Below are 26,633 nucleotides of genomic sequence, written 5' to 3'. Positions count from 1 at the left end.
CATCTCTGAGCTGGACGACGTAGCCACAGAAACCTGCAGAACTGAAAAGCAAAGGGAACAAAGACAAAACCCAAACAGAACACCCAAGGACTGTGGGACAATAAGGGAGGCGTAACCTCCGGGCGGCGGGAATACGGGAGGAGAAGAGAGAGAGAAAGCTGCAGAAACATGCTTGAAACAACGATGGCTGAGAATTCCCTACCCTGACATCAGACACCAGACCCCAGATCTGGGAGGCTCCGAGGACACCAAGGAGGGTAAGTGCAAAAATCATGTGCCCCTGGGCAGAGCACTGCCAAACTGCAGAGAATCAAAGAGGAAGAAAAAGTCCTGAAAGAAGCCAGAGAAAAGAACACCTCACCTACAGGACCAGAGACGAGATTCCATCAGCTTCTCTACAGAAGCCACACAAGCACAGAGAGAGGACAGTGAAATTTTTAAAGGGTTGAGAAGGGAAAAAACAAAACAAAACAAAACCCAAATTCTGCATCCAGTGACAGTATCCTTAGAAAATGAAACAAAGACTTTCTTAGACAAACAAAAATTGTAATTTGTTGCCAGTAGAACTGCCTTGCAAGAAATGTGAAAATCTCCTTAAAGGAACATAAGTCACTGAAGGAAAAGTTACAAGTTGTATTTCTCTTTTCCTTACTTGATCTAACAGCAGTTGGTTCAAAGTAACAGCAAGGAGGGTAGTCGTGGTGACTGAGGAGTATGTGAAATGAACGACGGCACCTTGCGGGGCTCGGGAGGGAGGAGCAGGATGGTCGTGTTACCATAAGGGGCCCCTGTACCTGGGAGCCGGCAGCGTTATCCGAAAGGGGATCGGGATTAGCTGTAAATGTATCGCAAGCTGCAGGGCGACCACCGAAAAAGGCAAAAGAGAAATAACCTGAGATGCTAAGAAAGGAGAGAAAATGGAACCATGTCAAATGCTCAGTTAAAACCAGGAAAGGCAGAAACAGAGTGGAAGGCAAAAACAAGACAGAGACCAAGGGCAACAGAGTAACAACGACGGTAGACAGTGGCCCAACTACGCCAGTTATCTCTTGGAATGTGCAGGGCCCAAGTGCACCAACAGAAAGACAGAGGTTGTCAGAGCGGATCAAAAGACACAGCCCAACCATCGGTAGTCTACAAGAAATCTACTTTAAGTATAAAAATAAATATAGGTTAAAAATAAATGGATGGAGAAAAATATACCATGTTAACACTAATCAAAAGAAAGCAGGAGCAGCTCAATTAATTTCAGAAAAAGCGGACTTGAAAGCAAGGAAAATTATCAGTAATAAAAAAGGGTATTGCACAGGGGCACCTGGGTGGCTCAGTCAATTGAGCGTCCAACTCTGGATTTCAGCTCAAGCCATGATCTCAAAGTTCGTAAGATTGAGCCCCACATCAGGTTCTGCACTGACAGTGTGGAGCCTGTTTGAGATTCTCGCTCTCCCTCTCTCTCTCTGCCCCTCCCCTGCTTATGCCCTGTCTCTCAAAACTAAATAAATAAACTTAAAAAAAAAGAAGGGTATTACATAATAATAAAGGGGTCAATTCTCCAAAAAGACATAACAATTGTTAACATATATGCACCTAACAACAGAGTGTCAAACTAAGTGAGGCAAAAGATGATAGAACTACAAAGAGAAATAGATGAATCCACCTTACAGCTGGAGACTTTGATATCACTGCAACCACAATGGAATGCAACTAGAAATTAGTAATAGAAAAATAACTGGAAAATCCCTAAATACTTGGAGATTAAAGAACACACTTCTAAATAACATGAATTAAAGAAGTCTCAAGAAAAATTTAAAAATATTTTGGGGCACCTGGGTAGCTCAGTCAGCTAAGCGTCTGACTTCAGCTAGACTTCATGATTTCATGCTCTGTGGGTTTGAGCCCTGCCTCGGGCTCAGTGCTGACTGCTCAGAGCATGGAGCCTGCTTCAGATTCTGTGTGTCTCTATCTCTCTGCCCTTCCCCTGCTCATGCTCTCTCTCTGTCTCTCTCTCTCAAAAACAAACATTAAAGGGGCATCTGGGTGGCTCAGTCAGTTAAGCGTCCGACTTCGGCTCAGGTCATGATCTCACAGTTTGTGGGTTTGGGTCCCACATTGGGCTCTGTGCTGACAGCTCAGAGCCTGGAGCCTGCTTCTGATTCTGTGTCTCCCTCTCTCTCTGCCCCTCTCCCCCATGCTCTCGCTCTCTCTCTCTTTCAAAAAAAAAAAATAAATAAAGATTAAAAAAGAAAAAGATTATCAATGTAACTTAATATAGGAAACCAGCAGAGAAAAATCAATAAAACCAAAAGCTGTTTCTTTGAAAAGAACAATAAAATTGACAGATAATACATATTACTAATATCAGAAATAAAAAGAGGGGCGCCTGGGTGGCGCAGTCGGTTAAGCGTCCGACTTCAGCCAGGTCACGATCTCGCGGTCGGTGAGTTCGAGCCCCGCGTCGGGCTCTGGGCTGATGGCTCAGAGCCTGGAGCCTGCTTCCGAATCTGTGTCTCCCTCTCTCTCTGCCCCTCCCCCGTTCATGCTCTGCCACTCTTTCTCTGAAAAATAAAATAAACATTTAGGGGCGCCTGGGTGGCTCAGTCGGTTAAGCGTCCGACTTCAGCCAGGTCACGATCTCGCGGTCCGGGAGTTCGAGCCCCGCGTCAGGCTCTGGGCTGATGGCTCAGAGCCTGGAGCCTGTTTCCGATTCTGTGTCTCCCTCTCTCTCTGCCCCTTCCCCGTTCATGCTCTGTCTCTCTCTGTCCCAAAAATAAATAAACGTTGAAAAAAAAAATTAAAAAAAAAAAAAGAAATAAAAAGAGACATTACTACAGATCCCATGGAAATTGAAAGGACAGTAACCTAATACTATGAACAACTCTATGCCCACAAATTTGATAACCTAGATGATATGAATCAATTCCTTACAAGACACAATCTGCCAAAACTCATACAACAAGAAACAGATGACCTGTATAGGCTCTTATCTATTAAGAAATTGAGAAAATAATTAATAACTTTCCAAAACAGAAAGCACCAGGCCCAGATGGGTTCATTGGTCAATTCTACCAAATGTTTAAGGAACAATTCTCTACAATCTCTTTCAGAGGAGAGAAACAGAATATTTCCCAACTCATTCTTTGAGAACAGCATTACGCAAACACCAAACCAGACAAAGACACTGTAAGAAAACTACAGACCAATACCTCTCATGAACATAGATGGAAAAACCCTCAACAAAATATTAGCAAACTGAAATTAAAAAAGTATAAATAGAATTTACACCACGACCAAGTGAGATTTAACCTGGGTATCCAAGGCTGGTTCAATATTCAAAAATCAATTAGTATATGGGGCGCCTGGGTGGCTCAGTCGGTTGAGCGTCCGACTTCAGCTCAGGTCATGATCTCGTGGTTCGTGAGTTCGAGCCCCACGTTGGGCTCTGTGCTGACAGCTCAGAGCCTGGAGCCTTTTTCCGATTCTGTGTCTCCCTCTCTCTCTCTCTGACCCTCCCCTGTTCATCCTCTGTCTCTCTCTGTCTCAAAAATAAATAAACGTTTTTAAAAAAATCAATTACTATAATCCATCATATCAACAGACTAAAAAAAAAATCACAAAATCATACCAATAGATGCAGAACAAGCATTTGACAAAATCCAACATCCATCCATGAAAAAGTCTCTCGGTAAACTAGGAATAGTTTATTTGACAAACTCGATAAACAGTATTTACAAAAAACCTATAGCTAACATACTTAATGGTAAGAAACTCAAATGTTTTCCACTAAGATCAGGTACAAGGTGAGGATGTCCCCTCTCACCACTCTTTTTCAACATCATGCTGCAAGTCCTTATTAATGCAGGAAGTTAAGAAAATATAGTAAAAGATATACAGATTGGGAAGAAAGAAATAAAACTGTCTTTGTTCACAGGTAACATAATCATCTATGTAGAAAATCTGAAAGAAACAACCAAAAAAGCCTCCCAGAACTAATAAGATTATAGCAAGGTTTTGGATACCAGGTTGACATACGAAAGTCAACTGCTTTCCTATATACCAACAATTTACAAGTAGAGTTTGAAATAAAAAATGCAGTATCATTCACATTTAGCACGCCCTACAAATTAAATACTCATGTATATATCTAACAAAATATGTACAAGATATATATGTAGAAAACTATAAAAGTCTGATGAATTAAATCAAAGAACTAAATAAATGGAGGAAAGAAAGAAAATAAAGAGAAGGAGAAGGAAGGAAGGAAGGAAGACATATAGACAGAGATATTCCATGTTCATGGATAGGAAGATTCAATGTGAAGATGTCAGTTCTTCCCAACCTGATCTTTAGATTCACCGCAATCCCAATCAAAATTCCAGCAAGTTGTTTTGTGGGTATCACTAAACTGACTCTAAGTTTATAAAGAGTGGCAAAAGACCCAGAATAGCCTACATAATATTGAATAACAACAAGGTTGTAGGACGAACATCACCTGACTTCAGGACTCACTACAAAGCTACAGTGATCAAGATGATGTGATACTGGAAAAAGAACAGACAAACAGATCAACGGAACAGCATAAAGAGCTCAGTAGTAGATCCACACAAACAGAGTTAACTGATCTTCAACAAAGGAGCAAAGGCAATACGACGGAGCAAAGACAGTCTCTTCAACAAGTGGTACTAGGACAAGTGGACATCCACAGGCAAAAAAATAAATCTAGACACGGACATTACACCCTTCACAAAAATTACCTCAAAGTGACTCACAGGCCTAACTGTAAAATAAAATACTATACGGCTCCCAGGGTGTAACACAGGAGAACACCTATGACCCATACGTGGTGATGCCTTATGTAGACACAACACCAGAGGTCCAGTAAAACAAATACTTGATGAGCTAGGCTGCATGAAAATTAAGAGCTTCTGCTCTGTGAAAGACCGTGTCAAGAGATTAAGAAGACAAGCCACAGACTGAGAGAAAATACTTGCAAATGACACAGCTGATAGAAGAATATTATCCAAAATATACAAAGAACTCTCAAAAAACTCAAAGCCATGAAAAGATATGAAAGAACCTTAAAAGACTATTACTAAGTAAAAGAAGCCAGTCTGAGAAGGCTTTCAACTGTATGACACTGTGGAAAAGGCAAAACCATGGAGGCAATACATAGATCAAGAACTGCCAGGGGCTGGGGCAGGAAAGAAATGAACAGGTAGAACACAGAAGATTTCCAGGGCAGTGAAAATACTCTGTATACTGTTAATGAACATATGCCATAATACATTAGCCCCAATCCACGGAATGTGCGACACTAAGAGTAAACTTAGGTAAATTATGGTCTTTGGGTGACTATGTTGTGTCAATGCAGGTTCACTGCTGGCAAAAAAAGAAAAAAAAAAAAACATTCTTGTGAATGATACTGATAGTGGAAAAGGCTATGTATGTGTTGGGACACAGTATATGGAAAATCTCTATTTTCCAGTAAATTTTGCTGTGAAACTAAAACTGCTCTAAAAGATTTAAGTCTTTAAAAAAAAATCCCCTTCTCTGGGTCTAAGGCACCCAAGGTGCTGAAAATGAGTAGCCTTTAGCCACAGAAGCAGAAAGGAAAGCAAACTTTCCAGGATACAGGCAAGTTACAGTCAAGACAAGGAGAGGCCAAAAAGAAAAGTTTATTTACAGTACAAAAAAGGTCCTGGTTCCAGAGGACTCAAGGTCACGAGTTAGCAGTGAAGAAAAGCATGAACAAATGGCACGCAAATCAGAAGGCAGCCAAAAATGATAACGTGAGGAGACCCACAAGAGGCTGGTGCAGGCTGAGATCCCAAGCAGGTCTGAGGCGAACAGTTTATCCACTTTTGCTCCAGGCTTTGCTCCCTGTCAGGTGGAAAACTGCCAAGCAAGCAAGCAAACGTCTCTGAATGCAAGTCTGACCATCTCCCAGTGCAGGACAGGGGCTGCCTAACATGCAAAGGCCCAGAGCTTCACGTACTGGAACCAGAGAGACTAGAAGACACACAGACCCTGTACAAAGCCTTGCCTTGGAAGTGCAGGAGGGGGCTAACTGGCCCCCAAACACTGACCTTGTACGGACCACAGAGGCACAAGAGACAACGGTGTAGTATCCAGAACACACACAAAAAAAAACAGCAAGTCATTATGAAAAATACAACCCAACAGAAAACAGGCAAGAGACATGAACAGGTAATTCACAGGAAAAACAATGTCATGAAAAAGTGAAAAGAGTTTCAACCTTACCAGTAATATACACCTAAAGACAGGCAGATGGATGTAGATAATACAAATACCCTTTATTAGAAAATAATAAACAGTGAAGTGCTGAGGAAGGTGTGGGAGACACAGAACTCTGATGCCCTGTGGGTAGAAGTGTGTACTTTGGTGACCCATCTGGCAGCGTCTTATCAAACTAAAAGTGTGCACGTCTTACTTCTCAAACATTGCATTTTTGGGAAAACTCCTAGAGAAAAAAAGCCTCACACAGGTTAGCAAGGAGATATTTGCCAAAGGTGTTCACTACACTATTACATTTGCAGAGTAAAACCTGAAAATAACCTAATGTCCATCAATCTGGGATAAGATAATCCAAATGTTACATCTTTTTGGTGCAAGATATTTCAAAGGAATTAACTACGGGCACAGACAACTCGCAAAAATATACACAAAACTATACAAGTTATATGTTATGTTGTATTATATGTATCACTCGCGGACATCTATTTGCTAGTATAAAATACTGGAGCAGACTCAAGAATCTGGTTTCAGGTAAGATGGGGGTGAACATGCCCCACCCTCTTGGTTCCACTGAACGCAGCTATGAATTCTGAACAGAATACACGGAGCAGCGATGTGAAGCCTCTGAAAAGGAAACAGCAGCAGACAGAACGGGCACAAGTCCAGAGTGAGAAGAACCACCAAACACGCAGCGAGTTCACCACTCAGTCCCCAAGCCCAGGCGTGGCAGTGACTCGCATAAGAACTCGCACCGGAAGACCTCTTGTCGGGCTCGAGCAGTAGGAAGGGGCTCTGCCGGCAGCGGGGCCCCCAAATAACTCCCACTGTGTGGACAGGAAATCTTCCTCACCACCAGAAGGAACTGTGACCCTCTGAACCCCTGCTGCCGGGCACAGCTGCAGAACCACAGGACGCAGCAGGGCACGCGGAACGCCGGCACTCCAGGCGAAGGGCTGGAAGGGGAGCCCTGGGTAACTAACAAGTACCAAGCACACCGTGGAGAGTTCAAGAGCTCAGGCGAGTGACCCCGCAAGGTGGTTCGTAAACCCCGGCCTCACACCAAGCTAGGCAGGTGTGAATCTAATCAGAAAGAGCATACCCCAGCCTGAGAACTAAATTGCCAGTGATCACCAGGGTTTTAGGCTGACGCGGGCGGTACACGGGAGGGGCAGACCCAGCAGTCCTGCGAAGGCTTTCTGAAACTGCAAAGGACGCTGAAAACACAATACAGAGGAGGCAGGTGAGAACCTGTCACTTGGACCCAACCAGGCTGTCTGCTCAAACAAAAACGTCAACATTTTCCACAGTTTAAAAAAGACCAAGGGTCTCAAAACATAATATTCAAATATCCACAGTACAACCCAAAATTACTCAGCACACAAAAAAATAGGAAAAATCCCAACTCATATGGGAAAAGATAACCAAGAGACACCACGCCAAGATGACAGAGACAACGAAATGTTCCAAGGAGGAAAAGCCACCGCTCAGAATGAACAATGTAGGAGGCAGAATCCTAAAGTGGCCCAAGACCTCCTGCCCTGACCCCCAGGCTGAACACACAACACCCGGGTCACGTTCAGTTACACGGCGGAGAGTCTCGGCACACCTACCTGAGGTTACCAATTGGGTGCCTCTGGCTTATCAAAAGGGAGTTTATCCGGTTATGCCTAAGCTACACCCCCGAGCCCATCCACCTACAGCATTTTCTCTGGCTGGCAGCGGAAGAGGAAGTCTGAGAGCTTCCAGGCTAAGGACTCAGTGAGCCACTGGCCCTTGAAGACGGGTGCCTCACAGGATCAGAAACTCCATCAGCCCAGGAAGCTGAGACAGCCCCACAGGCCAGTCAGCGAGGAAACGAGGACCTGAGTCCTATAAGTGCAGGGAGCTGGATTCGCCAGCATCCTGAACGTGCCCCAGGTGGGCCCTCTGGGGCCTCTGGAAAAGAGCCCGGCCTGGACAACACCTCGGTTTTGGCCATGTGAGGCCCCGCTCAGAGGGCCCAGGTGAGCTCTCTCGGACTCCTGACCCGCAGGACTGTGAAGCAGGTGCTGTTTGAGCCACGAAGTTTGTTACCCAGTAGAAAACAAAGGCAGATTTTGGCACCTGGAGGTAGGACACTGCTGTAACAATCTCCTATTTAAGTTCACTCTGAGGTAATTAAGATGACCTTAAAGTGTCACATGATAGCATTTGGGACTCACCGATTGCTCTAAGGTGAGAACGAGAACACTCTTTTTGTTTATTATTTTTCTAAGATAGTACTGAACAAAGAGTGCATCCCTTAATTCTCCGGGCAACGTGTTTCTTCTATTTTTTTAGAATTATTGCCAAAGTAACTGTGTTTACTTGAAAAAGAAGCCCCATCGGCAAATTCTAACTAATAGGTAAATAAACATGAGCTTTTTAATATCATCCACCATACACTTTGAGTTTCGTGCACTGTCCTGGCTTCAAGTCTCCCAGAAGCTGCAGAAAGGTGTCCAACAGCACCCGACTTGAATTAACCAAGAATTCTCGACCACATGCTATGGCAGCAACATCTGCAACAGAAAGATAAAAAAAAAAAAAAAAAAAAAAAAGCATCAAAATCACTGTTACTTCAGAGTCTGGAAAAGTCTGCCCAAGATGGGATGCAGAGACCAGAGAGCACACAGGGAAGCCCTGGGACCACCTGCAGAGAGAAAGAGAAAGACACCGGGTGAGCCCCCAGCTGTCCCAGCCTCCGGAGGCAAGCGGAGCCACCTCAGCTGAGGCACCGCACAGCGCAGAGTGGCACCTCACCCTCCAAGCCCGAAGCAAGAGAAGCGACTGTGCTTGTTTGAAGACCTGAAGTTTCAGGTGCTTTGGTACAAGCGATGGACAACAGGACATCGCTAAGGTACCACTGAAAACACACCTCGATGGGCAACGGCACCCAACGAAACACAGCAAATTTACTGGTAAATAAAGTCCCAGACCACGTGTCCGGTATCGTGAGAGCAAACGCCGAGCCTGTACTTCACTGACTTACCAATAACTACAGAGCAAACTACAAGGTAAATAAACGTGAGTAAATGCCTACAAATAGCTCCAGGATCAGTCCGTCTGTCCGGGAACGCTTGGGAGTCAGCTCTAAGAGTACACCATAAAGGGTTGCTCTACTGTAGTTTTTGCAGAAAACTGCTAAAATGTACCCATTTTTTTCTCGGTTTATTTTCCTTTAAAATTATTTGTAGAGGGGCAGGCGGCTAGGTGGCTCAGTCGGGTAAGCGTCTGACTTCGGCTCAGGTCACGATCTCACACTTTGTGAGTTCAGGCCCCGTGTCGGGTTCTGTGCTGGCAGCTCAGAGCCTGGAGCCTTCTTCAGATTGTGTCTCCCTCTCTCTGTGCCCCTCCCCAGCTCACACTCTGTCTCTCTCTCTCTCTCTCACTCAAAATAAATAAACATTAACAACATTTTTTAGATATTTATAGATATTTCTGTTACCATAATAATCATATAACTTTAATAAGTAATAAAAAATAATCTTTAAATATATATATTTTAAAGTTTTTTTTTACATTATTTTATTTTTTAGAGGCAGAGAGAGACAGAGCACAAGTGGGGGAGGGGCAGAGAGAGAGGGAGACACAGAATCTGAAACAGGCTCCAGGCTCTGAGCTGTCATCACAGAGCCCGGCATGGGGCTCGAACTCACAAACCATGAGATCATGACCCGAGCTGAAGTCGGATGCTCAACCGACTGAACCGCCCAGGCGTCCCAATATATATAAATATTTAAAAGTTTATTTATTTTGAGAGAGAGAGCAGAGGAGGGGCAGAGAGGAGAGAGAGAATCCTAAGCATGCTGTCAGCACAGAGCCTGACATGGGGCCTGAACCCATGAACCATGAGTTTGTGACCTGAGCTAAAATCAAGTGTTGGAAGCTTAACCGACTGAGCCACCCAGGTGCCCCTCTCATTGTGGTTTCGATTTGCATTTCCCTGATGGCTAATGATGTTGAACATCGCTTCATGTGTTTACTGGCCATTTGTATGTTTACTCTGGAGAAATGTTTATTCAAGACTTTTGCCCATTTTGAATTGATGTATCTTTTATTACTATCTTTGAAGCTTTCGACCAACGTGTAAGCGGAAGTAGAAGTGCACGCTTTCTCTTTGTGAGTTCCCAGGTAAGCAACTCCAGGCAGGAAAAAACAAAGCCAAGTTGAGTTTGTTAAGTTGGGCAATAGGCTGCTTTACCTGCTGGCCAACTGCCCCACCCCACACACTAACCAGTAATTCAAGCGGTTCAGATTCACAACCCAACAGAATGACAAATCATATTCATCACAGACCTCTGGGTCCCCTGAAAACAGCAGAGAACCCAATCAAGTCTGCAAATGCCTTTGGTTTAAAAAGAGACCTTAAAACAACTTTGAAAGAGCAACGCGAGCCCCCTCCACCCCACGGTGCCATGTTGGACGCACGCAGTGCCGTCCTGGAAAAGGGCTGGGCTCGGTCAGGACCGCCCCAGACACCACCCGCGTCTCAATATCCACCTCAAAGAAGTATCACCAATTTGGCAGGAATTATGAAGAACATGTCTACACAGGATCTGCCTCATTAGGATTTCAGTAGATGAAGGATGATGCCATGAGGAAAATAAGACTTCCTCTCTCTTTAATAGCAGAGAATTACCCTAAGAGCAGCACAGGATACAGCAGAGAGGACAGAGCAACGTAACAGAGAAGACTGTAAAGAACAAAACAGTCACGGCAACACATCTCTTTCACTGACTTCAGAACTGTGACACTCACCAGTATGTATCACTTCCCACTATACTGAGATACGACTTATTACATTATGTAGTCACTTGGCTTTATCCCTTACGGTAGTTTTATCACGTACTTGTATCATAACAATAACTATAATCTCTGGGAAACAACTTGGGTTTCGTACCAAAACAACCGCAAGAGCCTCACTTAGGCTTAGCTTAAGGCTTCTACTTTAGCTAGACATTAGCAAAATAACCAGATCTCCAAATAACAAGTAGCTAAACTTCAAAGTTTTGTTTTGACTTCTTTCCATGTGCAGAACTGAACGGAACACACAGACTCATCTTGTTTCCTGGATCCGTCACCTTCCTCACCGGTGGGTGCTTCCCAGAATCACCTGGGTACTGGTACTGGCCCGGCCCCACTGAATCAGACCCTCCAGGGTCAGGACCACAGGGCATCTAGAACGTTCCTGGAGATGCTCCTGCACACACACCCCTGGCTGTAATCACCACTCTGGGCACACCTCTGACAGTTCACTGCATCTAAAAAGAATTACTTACTTGTTACGATCCCAGCCAAAGCAAACACAAACTGATTTTCATCAGAATCGAGCTCCTTGACATCCCCGTCCAGTGACTTCACAAAACTCTCCATTGTCTGACCAGTGATGTTGAAAAACTTCAAAGCTTTGTCCTGAAAGTTTGGAAATGAAAAGTATCACACTTTCGCACCAATGCCAGTACAAAACACGAGAGTGCAAGGGCGTGGAAGAAGAGCTTGTTTTAATTATCGGAAGCAGCAGTTACAAGTCTGCTCCTTCATGACAAGTTCCCACTGAAAAGACCAGAAACAGGACGTTTGGAAAACTGTAGAAAAAGTACCCTCGCGGACAGAACGTAAAACAAAATCCATGTGAGGGAAGAGCTCAAATTTGTGCAGCCGTGGAAGCATCAGAGTGGGCTCACCCAGCATGCACCAGGAAGAGCTAGAAAAATACAGTGTTTGTTCTAGGCATGAAACCATAGGTTGCAACCTTTGGAGAATGGATTTTCAAATACAATCGCAACAGAAACTTCAACTTGTCAAGAGATGAAGGCAGTGAGCAGGCTTGTCTGGCAGTTTAATAAATCTGCGTTACTTGGCAAAAGTATCTCCCAGTTTGCAGAACCTCTGAAGCATTTCCTGGAGGGAGGGGGGTGGGGGGGGGCTCTAAGGAATAGCTGAGAAGCCAACGTGCTTGCAGATGGCGCGAGGCTGCTTCGTGGACTGATACAAGTGTTCTCAGACTGGGCTGTGGTGGTGATCACACAACTCTGGAAATGAGCTAAAACCACTGAATTGCACACTCACAAATGGGTGAATTATATGGTACGTTAAGTTACACCTCAATAAATGTGAAAATACAACCAATCTCTCCACCTAAAGTCACACAGGTTTATTTCTCTAAGTCATAAGTAATTCATCGCAGGTCTCCCGCCAGACATCCCGGACTTGTACTTCCGTTCACGACCACACCGCTCTCCTCGAGGGCAGCCACAGCCTCCTTGGTCCCTCTGGTCCTCTGGCACCACGCCTGCCTCAGGCGCCGAACCCCCCCTCCCGCCCCCGCCAACCCTGGCCCCTGCCCCATACCAGGTGCTGCCCGAGCCACCACAGGGCCCTCTGGGCTGGTATTCCTGGCCCGCCTCCAGGCCCACAGCCCACCTCCCATCTATCCTCGCTCACGGTCAGGACAGTCTTCCCAGAGTCTCCTGCCCCACCACTCTTGTACTCAAAACCCTCAGGGAATCCAGTCTTACCACCCACCGGATAAAATCTATGACCTGGCATTTGAGGGCTTCCAAAATCTCACCCTACTTCTGGGGCCTCATCTCACCACGACTTTACCACGCTGCCCCTCCACTGTGTGTCAACTGACCCACACACAGGCCCTAAAACAAATCTCAGACTTCTCACCCCAGGCTTCTGATTAGGCTATTTCTCTCTCCTCCTGAGATACTCCCCATTTTCTGCCACTGCCACCTATGCAAGTTAATCAAAGCCCACTTCAAATCTCTTTTCCTCTGGGAAGTCTCTCAGGGTGTGTGTGTGTGTGTGTGTGTGTGTGTGTGTGTGTGTGTACTATTAACATAGGTATGTTAAAAAAACATATCACTTTCAACAAATTAATTCTTATGTTACCCACGGGGTAACGTATATAAAAGCACTTTAAACTTTGTTAAAGGCAAGGCACCTGGGTGGCTCAGTCAGGTAAGTGTCCGACTTCGACTCAGGTCGTGATCTCACAGTTCACGAGTTCAAGCCTCGTGTCAGGCCCCGTGCTGATGGCTCGGAGCCTGAGCCTGGAGCCTGCTTTGGATTCTGTGTGTGTCTCTCTCTGCCCCTCCACTGCTCACATACTCTCTCTCTCTCAAAAATAAACAAACATTGAGACAAAAATAAAAAAATAAAAACCTTGTTAAATGCTTATAGATGCCAAGTAACAATACTGGAGTGGCACTGTCTCCACGAACACTATACAGATTGTGGGAGATGAGGGACCTTATTCCATCGACCTGACACACCGCCTAGAGCAGCTTATGCTGGACTCTGCACAGCGGGTGTGCCGACACCTAATGCGTGAACAAAAGACATGGATTTCACCTATGGGCGCCTCAGCAGACACACTGTACCCTCGGTATTCCATAAGCACAGATCCACGATACGCAGGGAGCCGAGGGGCCATGCTTACTCCTCCCAGGATGGCTTTGACGACGTCCTCGCTGCTGGAGACACCCCACAAAAGCGTGCAGGCTGCCGCCCCCATCTCTGTACAGTACTCTGCCTGTTGCAGGAGTTGCTGCTTTGCTTCATTCAGCTGCTGTCGGAGAGCGAGTTTCTCCTAAAATCAAAGCAAAATCAGCAAAATAAATACCATTCAACCTTGAGATATCTCTATTGTGTTTCTCATTCAAAGGTTGAGAACAATGCATACGGAGTTATAGGAAACAGTTGGCAAATGAAAACTGGTCCTGAGACAGCTACAACCCGTATTTTTTTTAACTTTAGAGGAAAAATTGAAAAATAACACTCTGGAAAAAGAACATACTGCTGTATTAGAGTTTATAAATACTGCCAAGGGGCACCTGGGTGGCTCAGTCGGTTAAGTGTCCGACTTCCGCTCAGGTCATGATCTCACAGTTCGTGGGTCCAAGCCCCGCGTCAGGCTCTGTGCTGACAGCTCAGAGCCTGGAGCCTGCTTTGGATTCCGTGTCTCCCTCTCTCTCTGCCCATCTCCCACTCCCACTCTCTCTCTCAAAAAAATAAATAAATGAACATTTAAATTAAAAAAAAAAAACATAAATACTGCCAAGACTCAACTTCAAGTAAAATGAAACATAAGGAGCCTCAGGCCCCCAGTGGCCACACCCAGAACCAAGGGCGCCTGGGACACCTCAATGAAGTAACCACGAACACAGCAGTCCGCAGAGCAGCATTTGTAGTAGAAGAGCCAGTCACCTCCAGATGGCTCACCCCACTGGAAAACACACCACCTGGCACAGCCAAGCCCAGCTAGGACAGATGGGACAGAGGCAGGGAGAAGTACAAAGGAGGGCCTCCCAGGCACGCCGTGCATAGCAAGATGAGCACCAGTGGGACACCGAGACGGAGGCCACTGGCGGCTTCCGAAGAACAGAGCTGGCAAGTTTCGGCCAGGCCTCTTAGCAATGAACTATCGTCCCGATAGTCCCTCTGACCACACAAACAGTCCTAAAGGTTCACTTCAGGTAGCTCTTGGGCAGGAAAGGGCTTCCTGACCCTCCCAACCACCACCGCTGGTTGCACTATTTGTGTTACCTGCAGTTCCCCCAAAAGATGAGAGCATTTCCTTACTTGGTAAGAGATCAACTTAAGAAATACAGAAACCTGGTTGAATACATCTATACCAAAGCATGATTAGAACAACAACCCTCAAAGTTAAAGTATTTTAGATGTTTTAGGGGTTTCTTTTGGAGAGGTGAATGCAGGACAAATCAAGGGGAAAGAAAAGGAAGAAATGGGCCACAAATCAAACTTTGTTGACTTCATAATTTGGCCTAGGGTAGCCATTCACATCTACTAGGGATGATGTATTTAGTATGCAGAGTTTCATATACATCCGCACATATATTCACACTCACTTTAGGAGAAGGATGGTCACTGAACCTGTGACACATGCTAATGTTGTCTTAGGTGATTACAAACGCTCGCTGTACCCTAACAGGAGTCTGGACTCCTAGACTCATTCTTCAGGTGTCTATAGCTGAACCCACTCAAGTAGTGGGAATGCGTGCAAACCTACGTCAGGCATGTGCTTTAGGAACTCTAGCCTGTCTCACAGTTGAAGCAGCCTGCATCCCAATTAGTCTGGTTATGACAGTTCTTCGATAAGATCGCTCAGTAGCTGTTGAGAATGACCGGACAGGATGGTCTTCACTACGGTCACATTTGGTGGCTGCGTGCAGATATGCCCCAACACAGGGCTGCACATACAGTACTGTATCAAAAGAAACTCAATGAAAGTAATTCCATTCACAGTAACATCATAAATAAAAAAAAAAAAAAAATACTCAGGAATAAACTTAAGAAAAGCGATTCAAGAGGTGCCTGGGTAGCTCAGTCAGTTAAGCATCTGCCTTCAGTCCAGGTCAGATCTCATGGTTCACCCACATCAGGCTCTCTGCTGTCTGTGCAGAGCTTGCTTCAGATCCTCTGTCCCTTTCTCTCTGTGTCCCTCCCCTACTTGGGCACTCTCTTACTTGTGCATGCTCTCTCTCTCTCTCAAAAATAAATAAAAACTTAAATAAAAAAAAAAGATGTTCAGCCAGCTCAAGCTACTCTACCCCACCTCAAGGCCAATTTCAAAATGACAAATTCAAAAAAGAAAATGAGAAGAGTGGGAAACAGAAAAAAGAAAAAAAATGCAGTTCAAGACCTGTACAAAACTGTAAAAACTATAAAGCATTACTGAGAAAAAATATAGAAGATCTAAATCAATGGAAAGATATACCATGTTCATGAGCTGGAAAAGTCAATACTGGTAAAATGGTAATCTACCCAAACTGACCTACAGATACAGATTCAATGCAATTCCTATCAAAATTTCAGCAGGTTTGTTTGTACAAAATCATAATCTGATTCTGCAATGCATATGGAAATGCAAAAAAAAAAACTTATAAAAAGAAAAACAATGTTAAGGAGGAACTAACACTGCCTGATTTCAAAAACAAAACACAAAAACTTACCAGAAAGCTACAGAAATCAAACCAGTGTGGTATGGCATAAGTACAGACATACAGATCAATGAAACATTAACATTTATGGCAACTGATTTTAACTGAAGTGTCAAGGCAATTCAATGGAAAAAGCAGTCTCTTTGACAAATGATCACAAAACAACTAGAGAGATGGTCATATGCAAAGAAGTAAAAATAACAGTAACTCAAAATGAATCACAGACCTAAAGGTAAAATTTCTAGAAGAAAACCTCTGTGGCCTTGGGTTAGGCAAATATTTCTTAGATATGACAACAAAGTCATAATCCATTAAAAAAATAGCAAATTTAACTTCATCAAAATTTAAAACTTTTACACTTCAAAAGACACCATTAAGAAAGTAAAAACGCAAGCCATAGACTAAAAGAAATTATTTCTAAATTGTACAGGAAAAAAAAAGACTTATGAGTAGAAAATATAAAGAACTCTTGCAACACAAAAATAAACAATCCGATTAAAAATAGTCAAAAGATTGTATACCTGAAACTCATGTAACATTGTGGGTCAAATATGTTTCAATGACAAATAAAACAACTTAAATAGAAGATGGGAAGAGGTATTTAACCAAAAAAAATATATGAATGAATGAATAATAAACACATGAAAAGATGCTCAACATGAGGATAATGCAAATTAAAACCACAATGAGTCACCATTACACGCTCACCAACATGACTGTAATTCAAAGGACCAACAACACCAAGTGTTGACAAGAATACAGAAAAAGTAGGACCTTCACACATCGCTGGGTGGAATGCAGAACGGCACACTCACTTTGGTAAACAGTTGGGCAGCTCCTCACCAAGTTGGCCATACACTTACCACATGACCCGCAACTTTGCTCCTAGGTATCTGCCCAAGAAAGACTAAAGTATACGTCCACACAAACACTTGTACGTGAATGTTCACAGCGGTATTACTCACAAGAGTCACAAACTGGAAACTAAATGTCTATCAACTGGTGAACAGATAAAATATGGTACAATAAAAAGGACAATTGACACGTGCTAACATAAACGAACTTCCAAAGCATTACACCAGACATACAAGACTACATATTGTATGATTTCATTCCTATAAAATATTCAGAAAAGCCAAACCTATAGAGACAGAAAGCAGATCAGTGGTGGCCTAGGGCTGGGGCAAGGACTAACTACAAACAGATATGTGATGGAAACGTTCTAAAAATTGAACAAAATCCAGCACGCACACGTGATAAAAATTCTCAGCAAACCAGGAATAGAAGGGAACTTCAAGTTGATAAAAAGCATCTACCAAACACTGTAGCTAAAATCATACTTACGTTTATGATGGGGAAGGCTACAAATGAATGGGGGCAGGCGGTACATGGGAATATCTCCCTATTTTCCAGTTTTGCTGTGAACACTGGAATATTGCTCAGCCATAAGAAAAGAGTGAAATCTTGCCATTTGCAGTGACATAGATGAAGCTAGAGAGTATATATAACATTAGGCAAAAGAAGTCAGAGAAAGACAAATACCATATGATCTCACTTATATGTGGAATTTAAGAAACGAATGAGCAAAGGAAAAGAAAAAGAGGCGAACCAAGAAACAGACTCTTAACTACAGAGAACAAACTGATGGTCACCAGAGGGGAGGTGGGGGGGGGGGGGTGACACAGCTGATGGGGATCAAGGAGGGCACTTGTGATGAGCACCAGGTGATGTATGGAGGTGTCGAATCACTATATTGTACACCTGAAACTAATACTACACTGCATGTTAACTGGAATTGAAATAAAAACTTTTAAAAAAAAGCTCTATTTTTTAAAAATCATAGTTAATGGTGAAAGACTGCTTCCCCCCCAAGATCAGGAACAAGGCAAGATTGTCCACTCTTGTCTCTCTTATTCAACATAATGTCAGAAGTTCCCTACAGTGTAATAACACAAGAGAAACAAAAAGTACATAGAGCAGAAGGAAGAAACAGAACTGTCCCTGTTTGTAGATGACATGATTGTCTGAGAGAGAGGGAGAGAGAGAAAGAAAGAAAGAGAAAAGAAAAGAAAAGGAAAGAAAAGAAAAGAAAAAAGGAAAGAAAAGAAAAAAGAAACACAGACAAACTTGGGGCACCTGGATGGCTCAGCTGGTTAAGCATCCAACTTCAGCTCAGGTAAGGATCTCACAGCTCATGAGTTCGAGCCCCATATCAGGCTCTCTGTCATCAGCACAGAGCCTGCTTCAGATCTCTGCCCCCCCTACACACACATGCACACGTATGCGCCCTCTCTCTCTCTCTCTCTCAAAAATAAACATTAAAAAAAAAAACTCAAGGAATTTTTTTTTAACTCTTAGTTGGGGCCCCTGGGTGGCTCAGTCAGCTAAGCGCCCAACTCTTGATTTCAGCTCAGATCATGATCTCATGACTCATGGGATTGAGCCCCATGCACTGACGATGCAGAGCCTGCTTAGAATTCTCTCTCCTTCTCTCTCTGTCCCTCCCCTGCTTGTGTGTGAATTCTCTCTCTCTCTCTCTCTCTCTCTCTCTCTCTCTCTCTCAAAAGAAATAAACTTTTTTTAAATTAAAAAACAGGAGCACCTAGGGGGCTCAGCTGGTTGAGCATCCTGCTTCAGCTCAGGTCATGGTCCCATGGTTTGTGAGTTCAAGTCCCATGCTGGGCTGGCTGCTGTCAGCACAGAGCTGTCAACGCAGAGCCCACTTCGGATCCTCTGTCCACCCCCTCTCTGCCCTCCCCCACTCACGCTCTCTTGCTCTCAAAAATAAACATTAAAAATAATAATAAATTAAAAGTAAAAGTAAAAAGTAAATAAAACTTCTAGACTCACAAGTGACTTCAGCCAGGTCACAAGTTACAAGATCAGCACACACAAAGCAATGACATTTCTATACATTAACAACAACAAAATGAAACCTAAAATTTAAAACACAACATCACTGGGGCACCTGGGTGGCTCAGTCAGTTAAGCGTCTGACTTCAGCTTAGGTCATAATCTCATGGTTTGTGAGCTCAAGCCCCACATCAGGCTCTGAGCCTGCTTCGAGCCCTCTATCTCCCCCTCTCTCTGCCCCTCCCCCGTGTGTTCTCTCCCGAAATTTCCCTCTCTTTCTCTCTCAAAAACAAACATTTAAAAAATAAATAAAAATTAAAAAACTACAACATCATTTAAAACTGTTCCACAGAAAATGAAAAGCACCCTGGCCGCTGGTCCCACGCCCCCCGGGGCCAGTTTGCAGAGTGCTCTGAGTCAGTGCCACAGGCCCGGCCCTTGCCAAGACTCCCCGCTGTCTGCCCGGCTCAGCCCTGCAACACCAGGAGACCTGAGCAAGTGGCCTGGGACTCTGAGCCTGCAGGAAGCAGACAGGCGGCTGCAGGATTCCACCGAAGGTCAAATACGCTGGGGCAGAGGTCAATGAGGTGGACAGAGGGGGACGCCCACCCAGGTAAGGAACTGGCCCAGCAGGATCGCATGGGAGGCCCCCATCCAGGCAAACGCTGCCCCTTGGTCATGACAGACCCAGACGCTCCCAGCAGGAAGGACCCCAAATACAGGGAATGGCACCATTTTCTGGCGGTCAACATGAAGGGCGATGACTGACATCGGCAGTGGCGGAGTCCTCTCCGATTACGTGGGATCTGGGCCTCCCGAGGCCTCCACCTTCACGTCTGGCCGGTTTATGAGCAGAATGGGCCACCGAAGCATGCCGAGCCCATTTTCGGCAACCAATCTGGAGACCGCTGTGGTAAACTCGAAGTGGCATCTGCCTACAAAAAGTACAAGCTCAGGCCCCTGACGGCCAGCATGCGTTACCAGGCTGAATGGGATGGCTGTGCGCCCAGCTCTATGAGCAGCTGTCTGGGAAGCAGAGGGAAGCCAGGAGATGGAAGTGTCCTGGGGGTCCCCAGCAGCACTCTCAAGTTCAGTGACGCATGTAGATGTCGCCCCTTCCCCACTCCCATTCTCACAGACGAGACCTGAGCCATCACATAGTGGTTCAGGATGACTTTTCCTTCTGCCTACCCTTTATAATTCTACAGTGTCACACCCCGATTTACGTTTTGATCAAATCTGAACTCCGTTCTGGGGGACATTTTGGTACTAGGATGGGATCATCAAATTGTTAACATAATAGCAACCCAGAACTTAAAAAAATTTTCAGGTAAAAAGACCAGGTCTACAGTAATAGAGCAGAGCGTCAAAGAATCTTTAAGGAAGGTTTAAAAAACAAAACAAAACAAAAAACTGATTCACTGCCTCTGCCTTTGTGAGCCAGCCCAAGTCGGGAACTGTGCATAATGGCATCTTCTAGGTCACATTTTCATGACAGTGTCTCTCACCAAGACAGCCAGAGGCTGGCATGTCCACTAACCCCCAGTGTGTTACATCTCAGACTGGTTACTAGGGGTCAGTGTCTCTGGTTCCTTTAAAGAGCAGTGCTGGAAAAAGCAAGAGGGAGCGTCACTTTGCAGTTAAGAGACAGCCATCTAGATGAGCTGCACGCCGGGTGAGAGGTTGTCAGAAATCCCGTCTTCGCCTGTTAAATTGATCACTTTTTTCTGGTGTAAGAAAAGCCAATCTGGAGTTTTAGAACGTTCTACTAATTCAGCTATTCGCTTACAGTTAGATAAAAATTAAAACATTGGAATCAAGAAAGGAAAAAAGAGAAACGCTTAGGTAAAAATCTAACAAAACGTGTAGGATCTGTGCTGTGTGCTGAAAGTTACAAACCACTGATGGAAGAAATTAAAGACAACCTAAGTAAATGGAAACACATGCTTTGTTTGCAGACTGCGAGACGCAACAGAGACAACAGTTCTCCCCAAGCTGATCTACAGAAATGACACAATTCTCATCTGAATCCCAGCAAAAATTTTTACAGACACAGATGATCTTATGATAAAATGTATTTGGAAAAGCACAGGACCTGTCTAGACAATTTTGGAAAAGAAAAATTCGACGGGAAGAATCACTTTATCCAATGCTGAGGCTCACTATGCAGCCACAGTAATCAGACAGTGAGCTCTGATGGAAGAACAGATCGATGGGCCAGGGCAGAGAAGCCCGAACAGACCAGGCAAATACGCTAAGCGATCGCTGGCAGAGCTATAAGAGGAAAGATCACCTCTCCCACAAAGCATGGGAGCAGCAGGACCAAAAAAAAAAAAAAGAACCTCAACCAAAGTTCGTACCTTATACAAAACTTAACCCAAAATGTATTGTGAACGTAACTGTGCAATATAAAAATATAAAACCATTAGGGGAAAAAAGTCCTTAGGACCAAGGGCTACAAGAAAAGTTCTTACAACACTAAGCGCATTGATCATGGAAGGGAAAACTAACAAACTGGACGCCACCCAGATTGAACCCTTTAGCTCCATAAAAGCCCCCATGAAGATGATGAAACAACATGCTCCACGCTGGGAGAATCTATCTGCAAACCACGCATCCAACAGCAGACTTTTATCTAGGGTGTATCAAGGACTCTTTAAACTCAACAGTAAAATATATATATACATACACATATATAAATATTAAAAAGTTTTATATATAAAAAAAGACGTGAACAGGTATTTCACAGAAGAGGATGTACAATGGCAAATAAGCGTGTTAGAAGATCTCAGCATTGTCAGCCACTAGAGAAATGCAAATCAGAGCCACAACTCACCTACCAGAATGGCTACAATAAAACCAGTGATAATACTAAATGCCAATTAAGGTGTGGAAGAAATGAATCACTCACACAGGGCTGGTGGGAATGTAAAATGGAACCACCACTCTGCAACACAACTTGGCAATTTCTCACAAAAGTAAACATGCATTGGCACCTAACCCAGTGACTGCACTCTTGAGCCATCTATTCCAGAGAAATGAAAACGTACAATCGCACAAAAACCTATACACGGATATTTACAGCACCTCTACTCCTAATAGCAAAAAACCGGAAACAACCCACCAACTCCTTCCCCGAGAGAACAGTTGAGCGAAGTGTGATCTAGCCACACCATGGAATGCTACACAGCAATAAAAAGGAGCAGGCTATTGATCCAAGCAACAATTTGGATGAATCTGAGCGGGAAAAGTCATTTTCATGACATTCCATTTTCATGACATTCTTGAAATAAGATGATAGAGATTAAATTTTTTTTTAATGTTTGTTTATTTTTGAAAGCGAGAGGGACAGAACATAAGCGGGGGAGGTGTAGAGACAGAGAGGGAGACACAGAATCTGAAACAGACTTCAGGCTCTGAGCTGTCGGCACACAGCCTGACGCGGGGCTCGAATTCACAAACCGTGAGATCATGACCTGAGCCGAAGACCGACTGAGCCACCCAGGCGCCCTAAAATGATAGAGATTAATGTGTGACAACTATGTGCAGGTGGTTGCCTGGAGCGAAGTACGGGGCACAGGGTGGGTGTGGTTGCAGCAGGGAAGCGTGGAGAGATCTTTGTTTGGTATCTTCAACGTGCTGGTGACGGATACGTGAATGTATACATGTGTTGAAACGGCACAGAACTGAGCGTGTGTGCACACGTACACACACACTTGAGGAGATACAAACGAACCCAGGTAAAGCCAGTGAACCCAAATAACCTGTGTGGGTTGTACCAGTGTCAGTTTCCCGCCTTTGACCTCGTGCCGGAGTGATGCAAGACGCTACACCGGGGCAAACTGGGTGGAGGGTACAGGGACTCCCCTGGACTTGTTGCGCCTTCCTGCAACTCTGTAATTCTTTCTGTAACCTTTTAACCAAAACCAAACTGCATTGTAGCGAAAGCTGTGGGACTTCATGCAGTTATTAAAAATGTTCCAGTTTCACTTTTACAGCAGATCAAGTCCATGTTATGCAAAACACGTCTCAATAAAGTTGCTTTTAAAAAAGGAACAATTGGGGCGCCTGGGTGGCGCCGTCGGTTGAGCGTCCGACTTCAGCCAGGTCACAATCTCGCGGTCCGTGAGTTCCAGCCCCGCGTCAGGCTCTGGGCTGATGGCTCGGAGCCTGGAGCCTGTTTCCGATTCTGCGTCTCCCTCTCTCTCTCTCTGCCCCTCCCCCGTTCATGCTCTGTCTCTCTCTGTCCCAAAAATAAATAAACGTTGAAAAAAAAAATTTTTTTTTAATAAAATAAAATAAAAAAGGAACAGTAATCAACCCCTGATATAGTCACCTGTTTTAAGTGAATACTCCTACCTAACAGAGTACCGAGCATAAAGCTTTCAGGATTCCTTCAAAATCCTCTGTAGTTCATTTCTGATTTTAACTGAAATATACTATCAGTTTTTCTTTAAAAAGTTTCCTGAAATAATACAATGTTTGCAACAGCTTCCATTTACTATCACAAAAGTAGCAACTCTTTGCTAACAAATCAAAAACACAGATAACAAAAAGCGGGCAGTCACATGCAAGCCTGTTGACTGTGGCAGGAGTGCACACAAGAAGACACAGAGAAAATGAAGCCACAGGCAGGCGACCAAAATGCCCCTCAGCACAGGTGAACGCGCACCTCGTGTAGGCAAGTTCACACACGTGGGACAGCCAGGTCAGACAGTAAAAACCGGCAGACCCTTTGTGGGGAGCCTCGTCTAACCTCACAGGGACAGCACGGTCCTACGAAAAGCAAGTCAGACGTCCTCCAACAGCTCCGCCCACACCAGGGAAGCTGGGCTCTTTCTTCTCCAGAGTTCAAAGGTTGCCACTGCCAGGAGGACCCTCCTGCACTGTGCCAGCCCCTGAGTGCACATCAAGGCCCAGCTGGACTCCCATTGACTGGACTCAACTACTGCTGAGGAAACAGCTCAACTGAGGCCGGCAACCAAGCTTCCCCTGTCCGGCAGCCATTCTCCGGGGCGGGGGGGGGGGGGGGGGGGCGGTCAGGAGCTGTTGCTCCCCCATCACGCTTCTTTATGACTTGGAGTCCACGCTGTGTTTTCTCATCTTTGCTTACATGTGGATCCAGTAACCGCTGTCTTTTCCTAATGACGTCTACCCATACTGCGGTTCTTACTAGCAGTGCTCTAATGTGGGATCCAATCCCCAAATTCTTTCCTGGTTCCTCAACTCTAAAATAAGCTTCCAGCGTCCAGCCCCGTGATCTGTAGACACCTGGGCAGAGACCAGAGAAGAGGCTATGGAGGCAGCTCTCAGTTCTCTACAGCAAAAAGAGATGCGGCCTTGTTGTGGCCAGCACGAAGGGACTCCCATCCGTATCAAGTTGGCAGGAGAGTTAAACAGGAAACTTAGCTGGAAATAGGAAATAGTTTAATCTAAAATATTCCCATGTTGTAACTAAGGTCAAAGTGTCAGGGCAATAACACGCTGGTGATCTGACCCTACTTTACCAAGGTCATTTCATCCATTCTATACTGACTGGTGCTTTACCAGAATGGCTTATTTTTATGCACTGCATCTAAAATGCCCACAGAACATGCACTTTTTCCCTATGCTTAACAATTAAAAAAAACAAACAAACAGGAAGATTCTGCCCAGTTAAGTTTCAATTTAACAAGGATGTTTAGCAATTTAAGTAAGTATTGAACCAACAGGTGCATTGCTGATTTTTACCACATTCCTTCTTGTGTGTTGGTCAACTTCTTTCAGAACATGAGACTTTCAGGCCCAAATTAGCCACACTGGCATCTTAGTTGATCGTGATCCAAACCATGACAAAACTAAAACTTCAACTTCAATTATGTGACACTCAACTCAGTTTTGAGACTAAAACTCTTTCCCTTTTTCTATTTGCTCAATATTCAAGTCTCTACAGACCCACCAGTTTTGGAACGCCTCCACGGCAGCCTCAAGCATTTGGAATCCCTTCACCAGAGGAGGCAGTGGGCCTGTGACCAGCTACCGCACATTCCTTCACACTAACAGCGCCTGCTGGTCCCGCTGAGCCAGGGGCAGCACCCGCCGGGGCCCAGGGAACCAAATACCTAGCTGCTGCTACTAATACTGTTACACTGTTATTACTGGGAAAACAAAAAACAAAAAAAACATGCACACTCCGAATTTTATCATTTTATCCAAAGTGACAGGATAGTTCTAGCTTTACAGAAAAAAGGGGGAAGTATTTGTTCCATAAAGTAAAAATGTGTAATTTTTGAGAAATCCTATTAGTCTCCTTAAATATTAAAATACATTGGTTATTTCTAAAATATCACTAAATGGGGGTGCCGGGGTGGCTCAGTCAGTTGAGCATCCGACTTCAGCTCAGGTCACGATCTCACGGTTTGTGGGTTCGAGCCCCACGTCGGGCTCTGTGCTGACAGCTCAGGGCCTGGAGCCTCTTCGGATTCTGTGTCCCCCCCTCTCTCTGCCCCTCCCCCACTTGCGCACACACTCTCTCTCTCAAAAATAAACATTGAAAAATTTATTTTAAATAATAAAATAAAATATCGGTGAATGATCCCTTAATTATTAATATTTGTAGGTAATACATTTATCTCTGATTATGAATTATGATGTGCACTTTTTAAGATTCTTACTATACTCTGACTTTTAAAGCTTTGCAATGGTCTTTTAAACATAAAAATCAACAGAAAGTGACTATCACAAGTCGCCCAGTAAACGTTCTCCACGTTAAATGGTCATAAAGGCCAACGTCTGACTATGTTCCAACCCATTCGGAATATATGCGTTTCAAGACACAATCTCTCGAGGCTGAAGGTCTACACAAGCTGTTGGCAACACCACTTTGTGGACGCAGCCGTGACACGAGTGTGTTACGCGGTGGCCCGTGAGCATCGTACCTTCTTCTCTCTCATGCTGTCGGCCTGCACGGTCTCCAGGCGGGCTTTAAAGTGCTCACAGTCCATTCTCAGTTGCTCTAATGCTTGTTCTTTCCTTTCCAGGTCTAGAAGAAAGAGGCATAACAATACTCAGTATCTCAAATCACTACTCTTTTCTAAGAATCCACTTTGCCTGATCTTCTTTCAGGAAAAGCAGCACTGCTTGCTCGCAACCAGTCCTTGACCGATATTCCGAGAGTCCTGCTCGTTTCGGTTTTCATCAGTTTGCAGCCCGTAGCAGAAAGCACTACTTTTGTTGTTGTTTCTGGTCGTGTGTTTTTAAGACCTCGTTTGACTGCCAGACTTGTACTCGAGGCTTTAAGAAAGTGGGTTATTTAAAGGACTGAAGGCAGGGCTGAGAAGCCTGACTGTCTCGTGGCACAGACTTGTATCTGCTCCATAAAAAGCAGAAGGCAGCTCAGCGAGTAGACGGTGCCAGCCGGGGCTGATTCACAAAGCGCGTCTCACCAACTGGCAGACTGACTCAGGAGGAACAGCGGCAGTCAATGGAGGGCGGGAGCAACGTGGTCACACAAAAAAGGCCACGGTGACGGCGCGGCACCACGGCATTCTTCCTCTC

General features: G+C 44.5%; 1 protein-coding gene across 5 annotated transcripts in view; it reads right to left on the bottom strand.

Annotated features, from left to right (window-relative positions):
• The window catches only part of HSF2BP (heat shock transcription factor 2 binding protein), a 103,779-nt gene that overhangs the window by 62,429 nt on the left and 14,717 nt on the right, over positions 1-26,633 (bottom strand). For all 5 annotated transcript variants that reach the window (XM_047847096.1, XM_047847092.1, XM_047847093.1 and 2 more), the window contains exons 4-7: positions 26,015-26,118; positions 13,724-13,873; positions 11,553-11,685; positions 8,675-8,792 (exon numbers count right to left, since the gene is read on the bottom strand). In XM_047847096.1, the coding sequence (XP_047703052.1) occupies positions 8,675-8,792; positions 11,553-11,685; positions 13,724-13,873; positions 26,015-26,118 (505 nt within the window). The remainder of the gene's footprint in view (positions 1-8,674; positions 8,793-11,552; positions 11,686-13,723; positions 13,874-26,014; positions 26,119-26,633) is intronic.

The sequence above is a fragment of the Prionailurus viverrinus genome, unplaced genomic scaffold (genome assembly GCF_022837055.1).
Source record: "Prionailurus viverrinus isolate Anna unplaced genomic scaffold, UM_Priviv_1.0 scaffold_42, whole genome shotgun sequence".
Taxonomy (NCBI): domain Eukaryota; kingdom Metazoa; phylum Chordata; class Mammalia; order Carnivora; family Felidae; genus Prionailurus; species Prionailurus viverrinus.
Note: the sequence above shows the minus strand (reverse complement) of the source record. Positions and strands in the feature narration are given on the sequence as shown.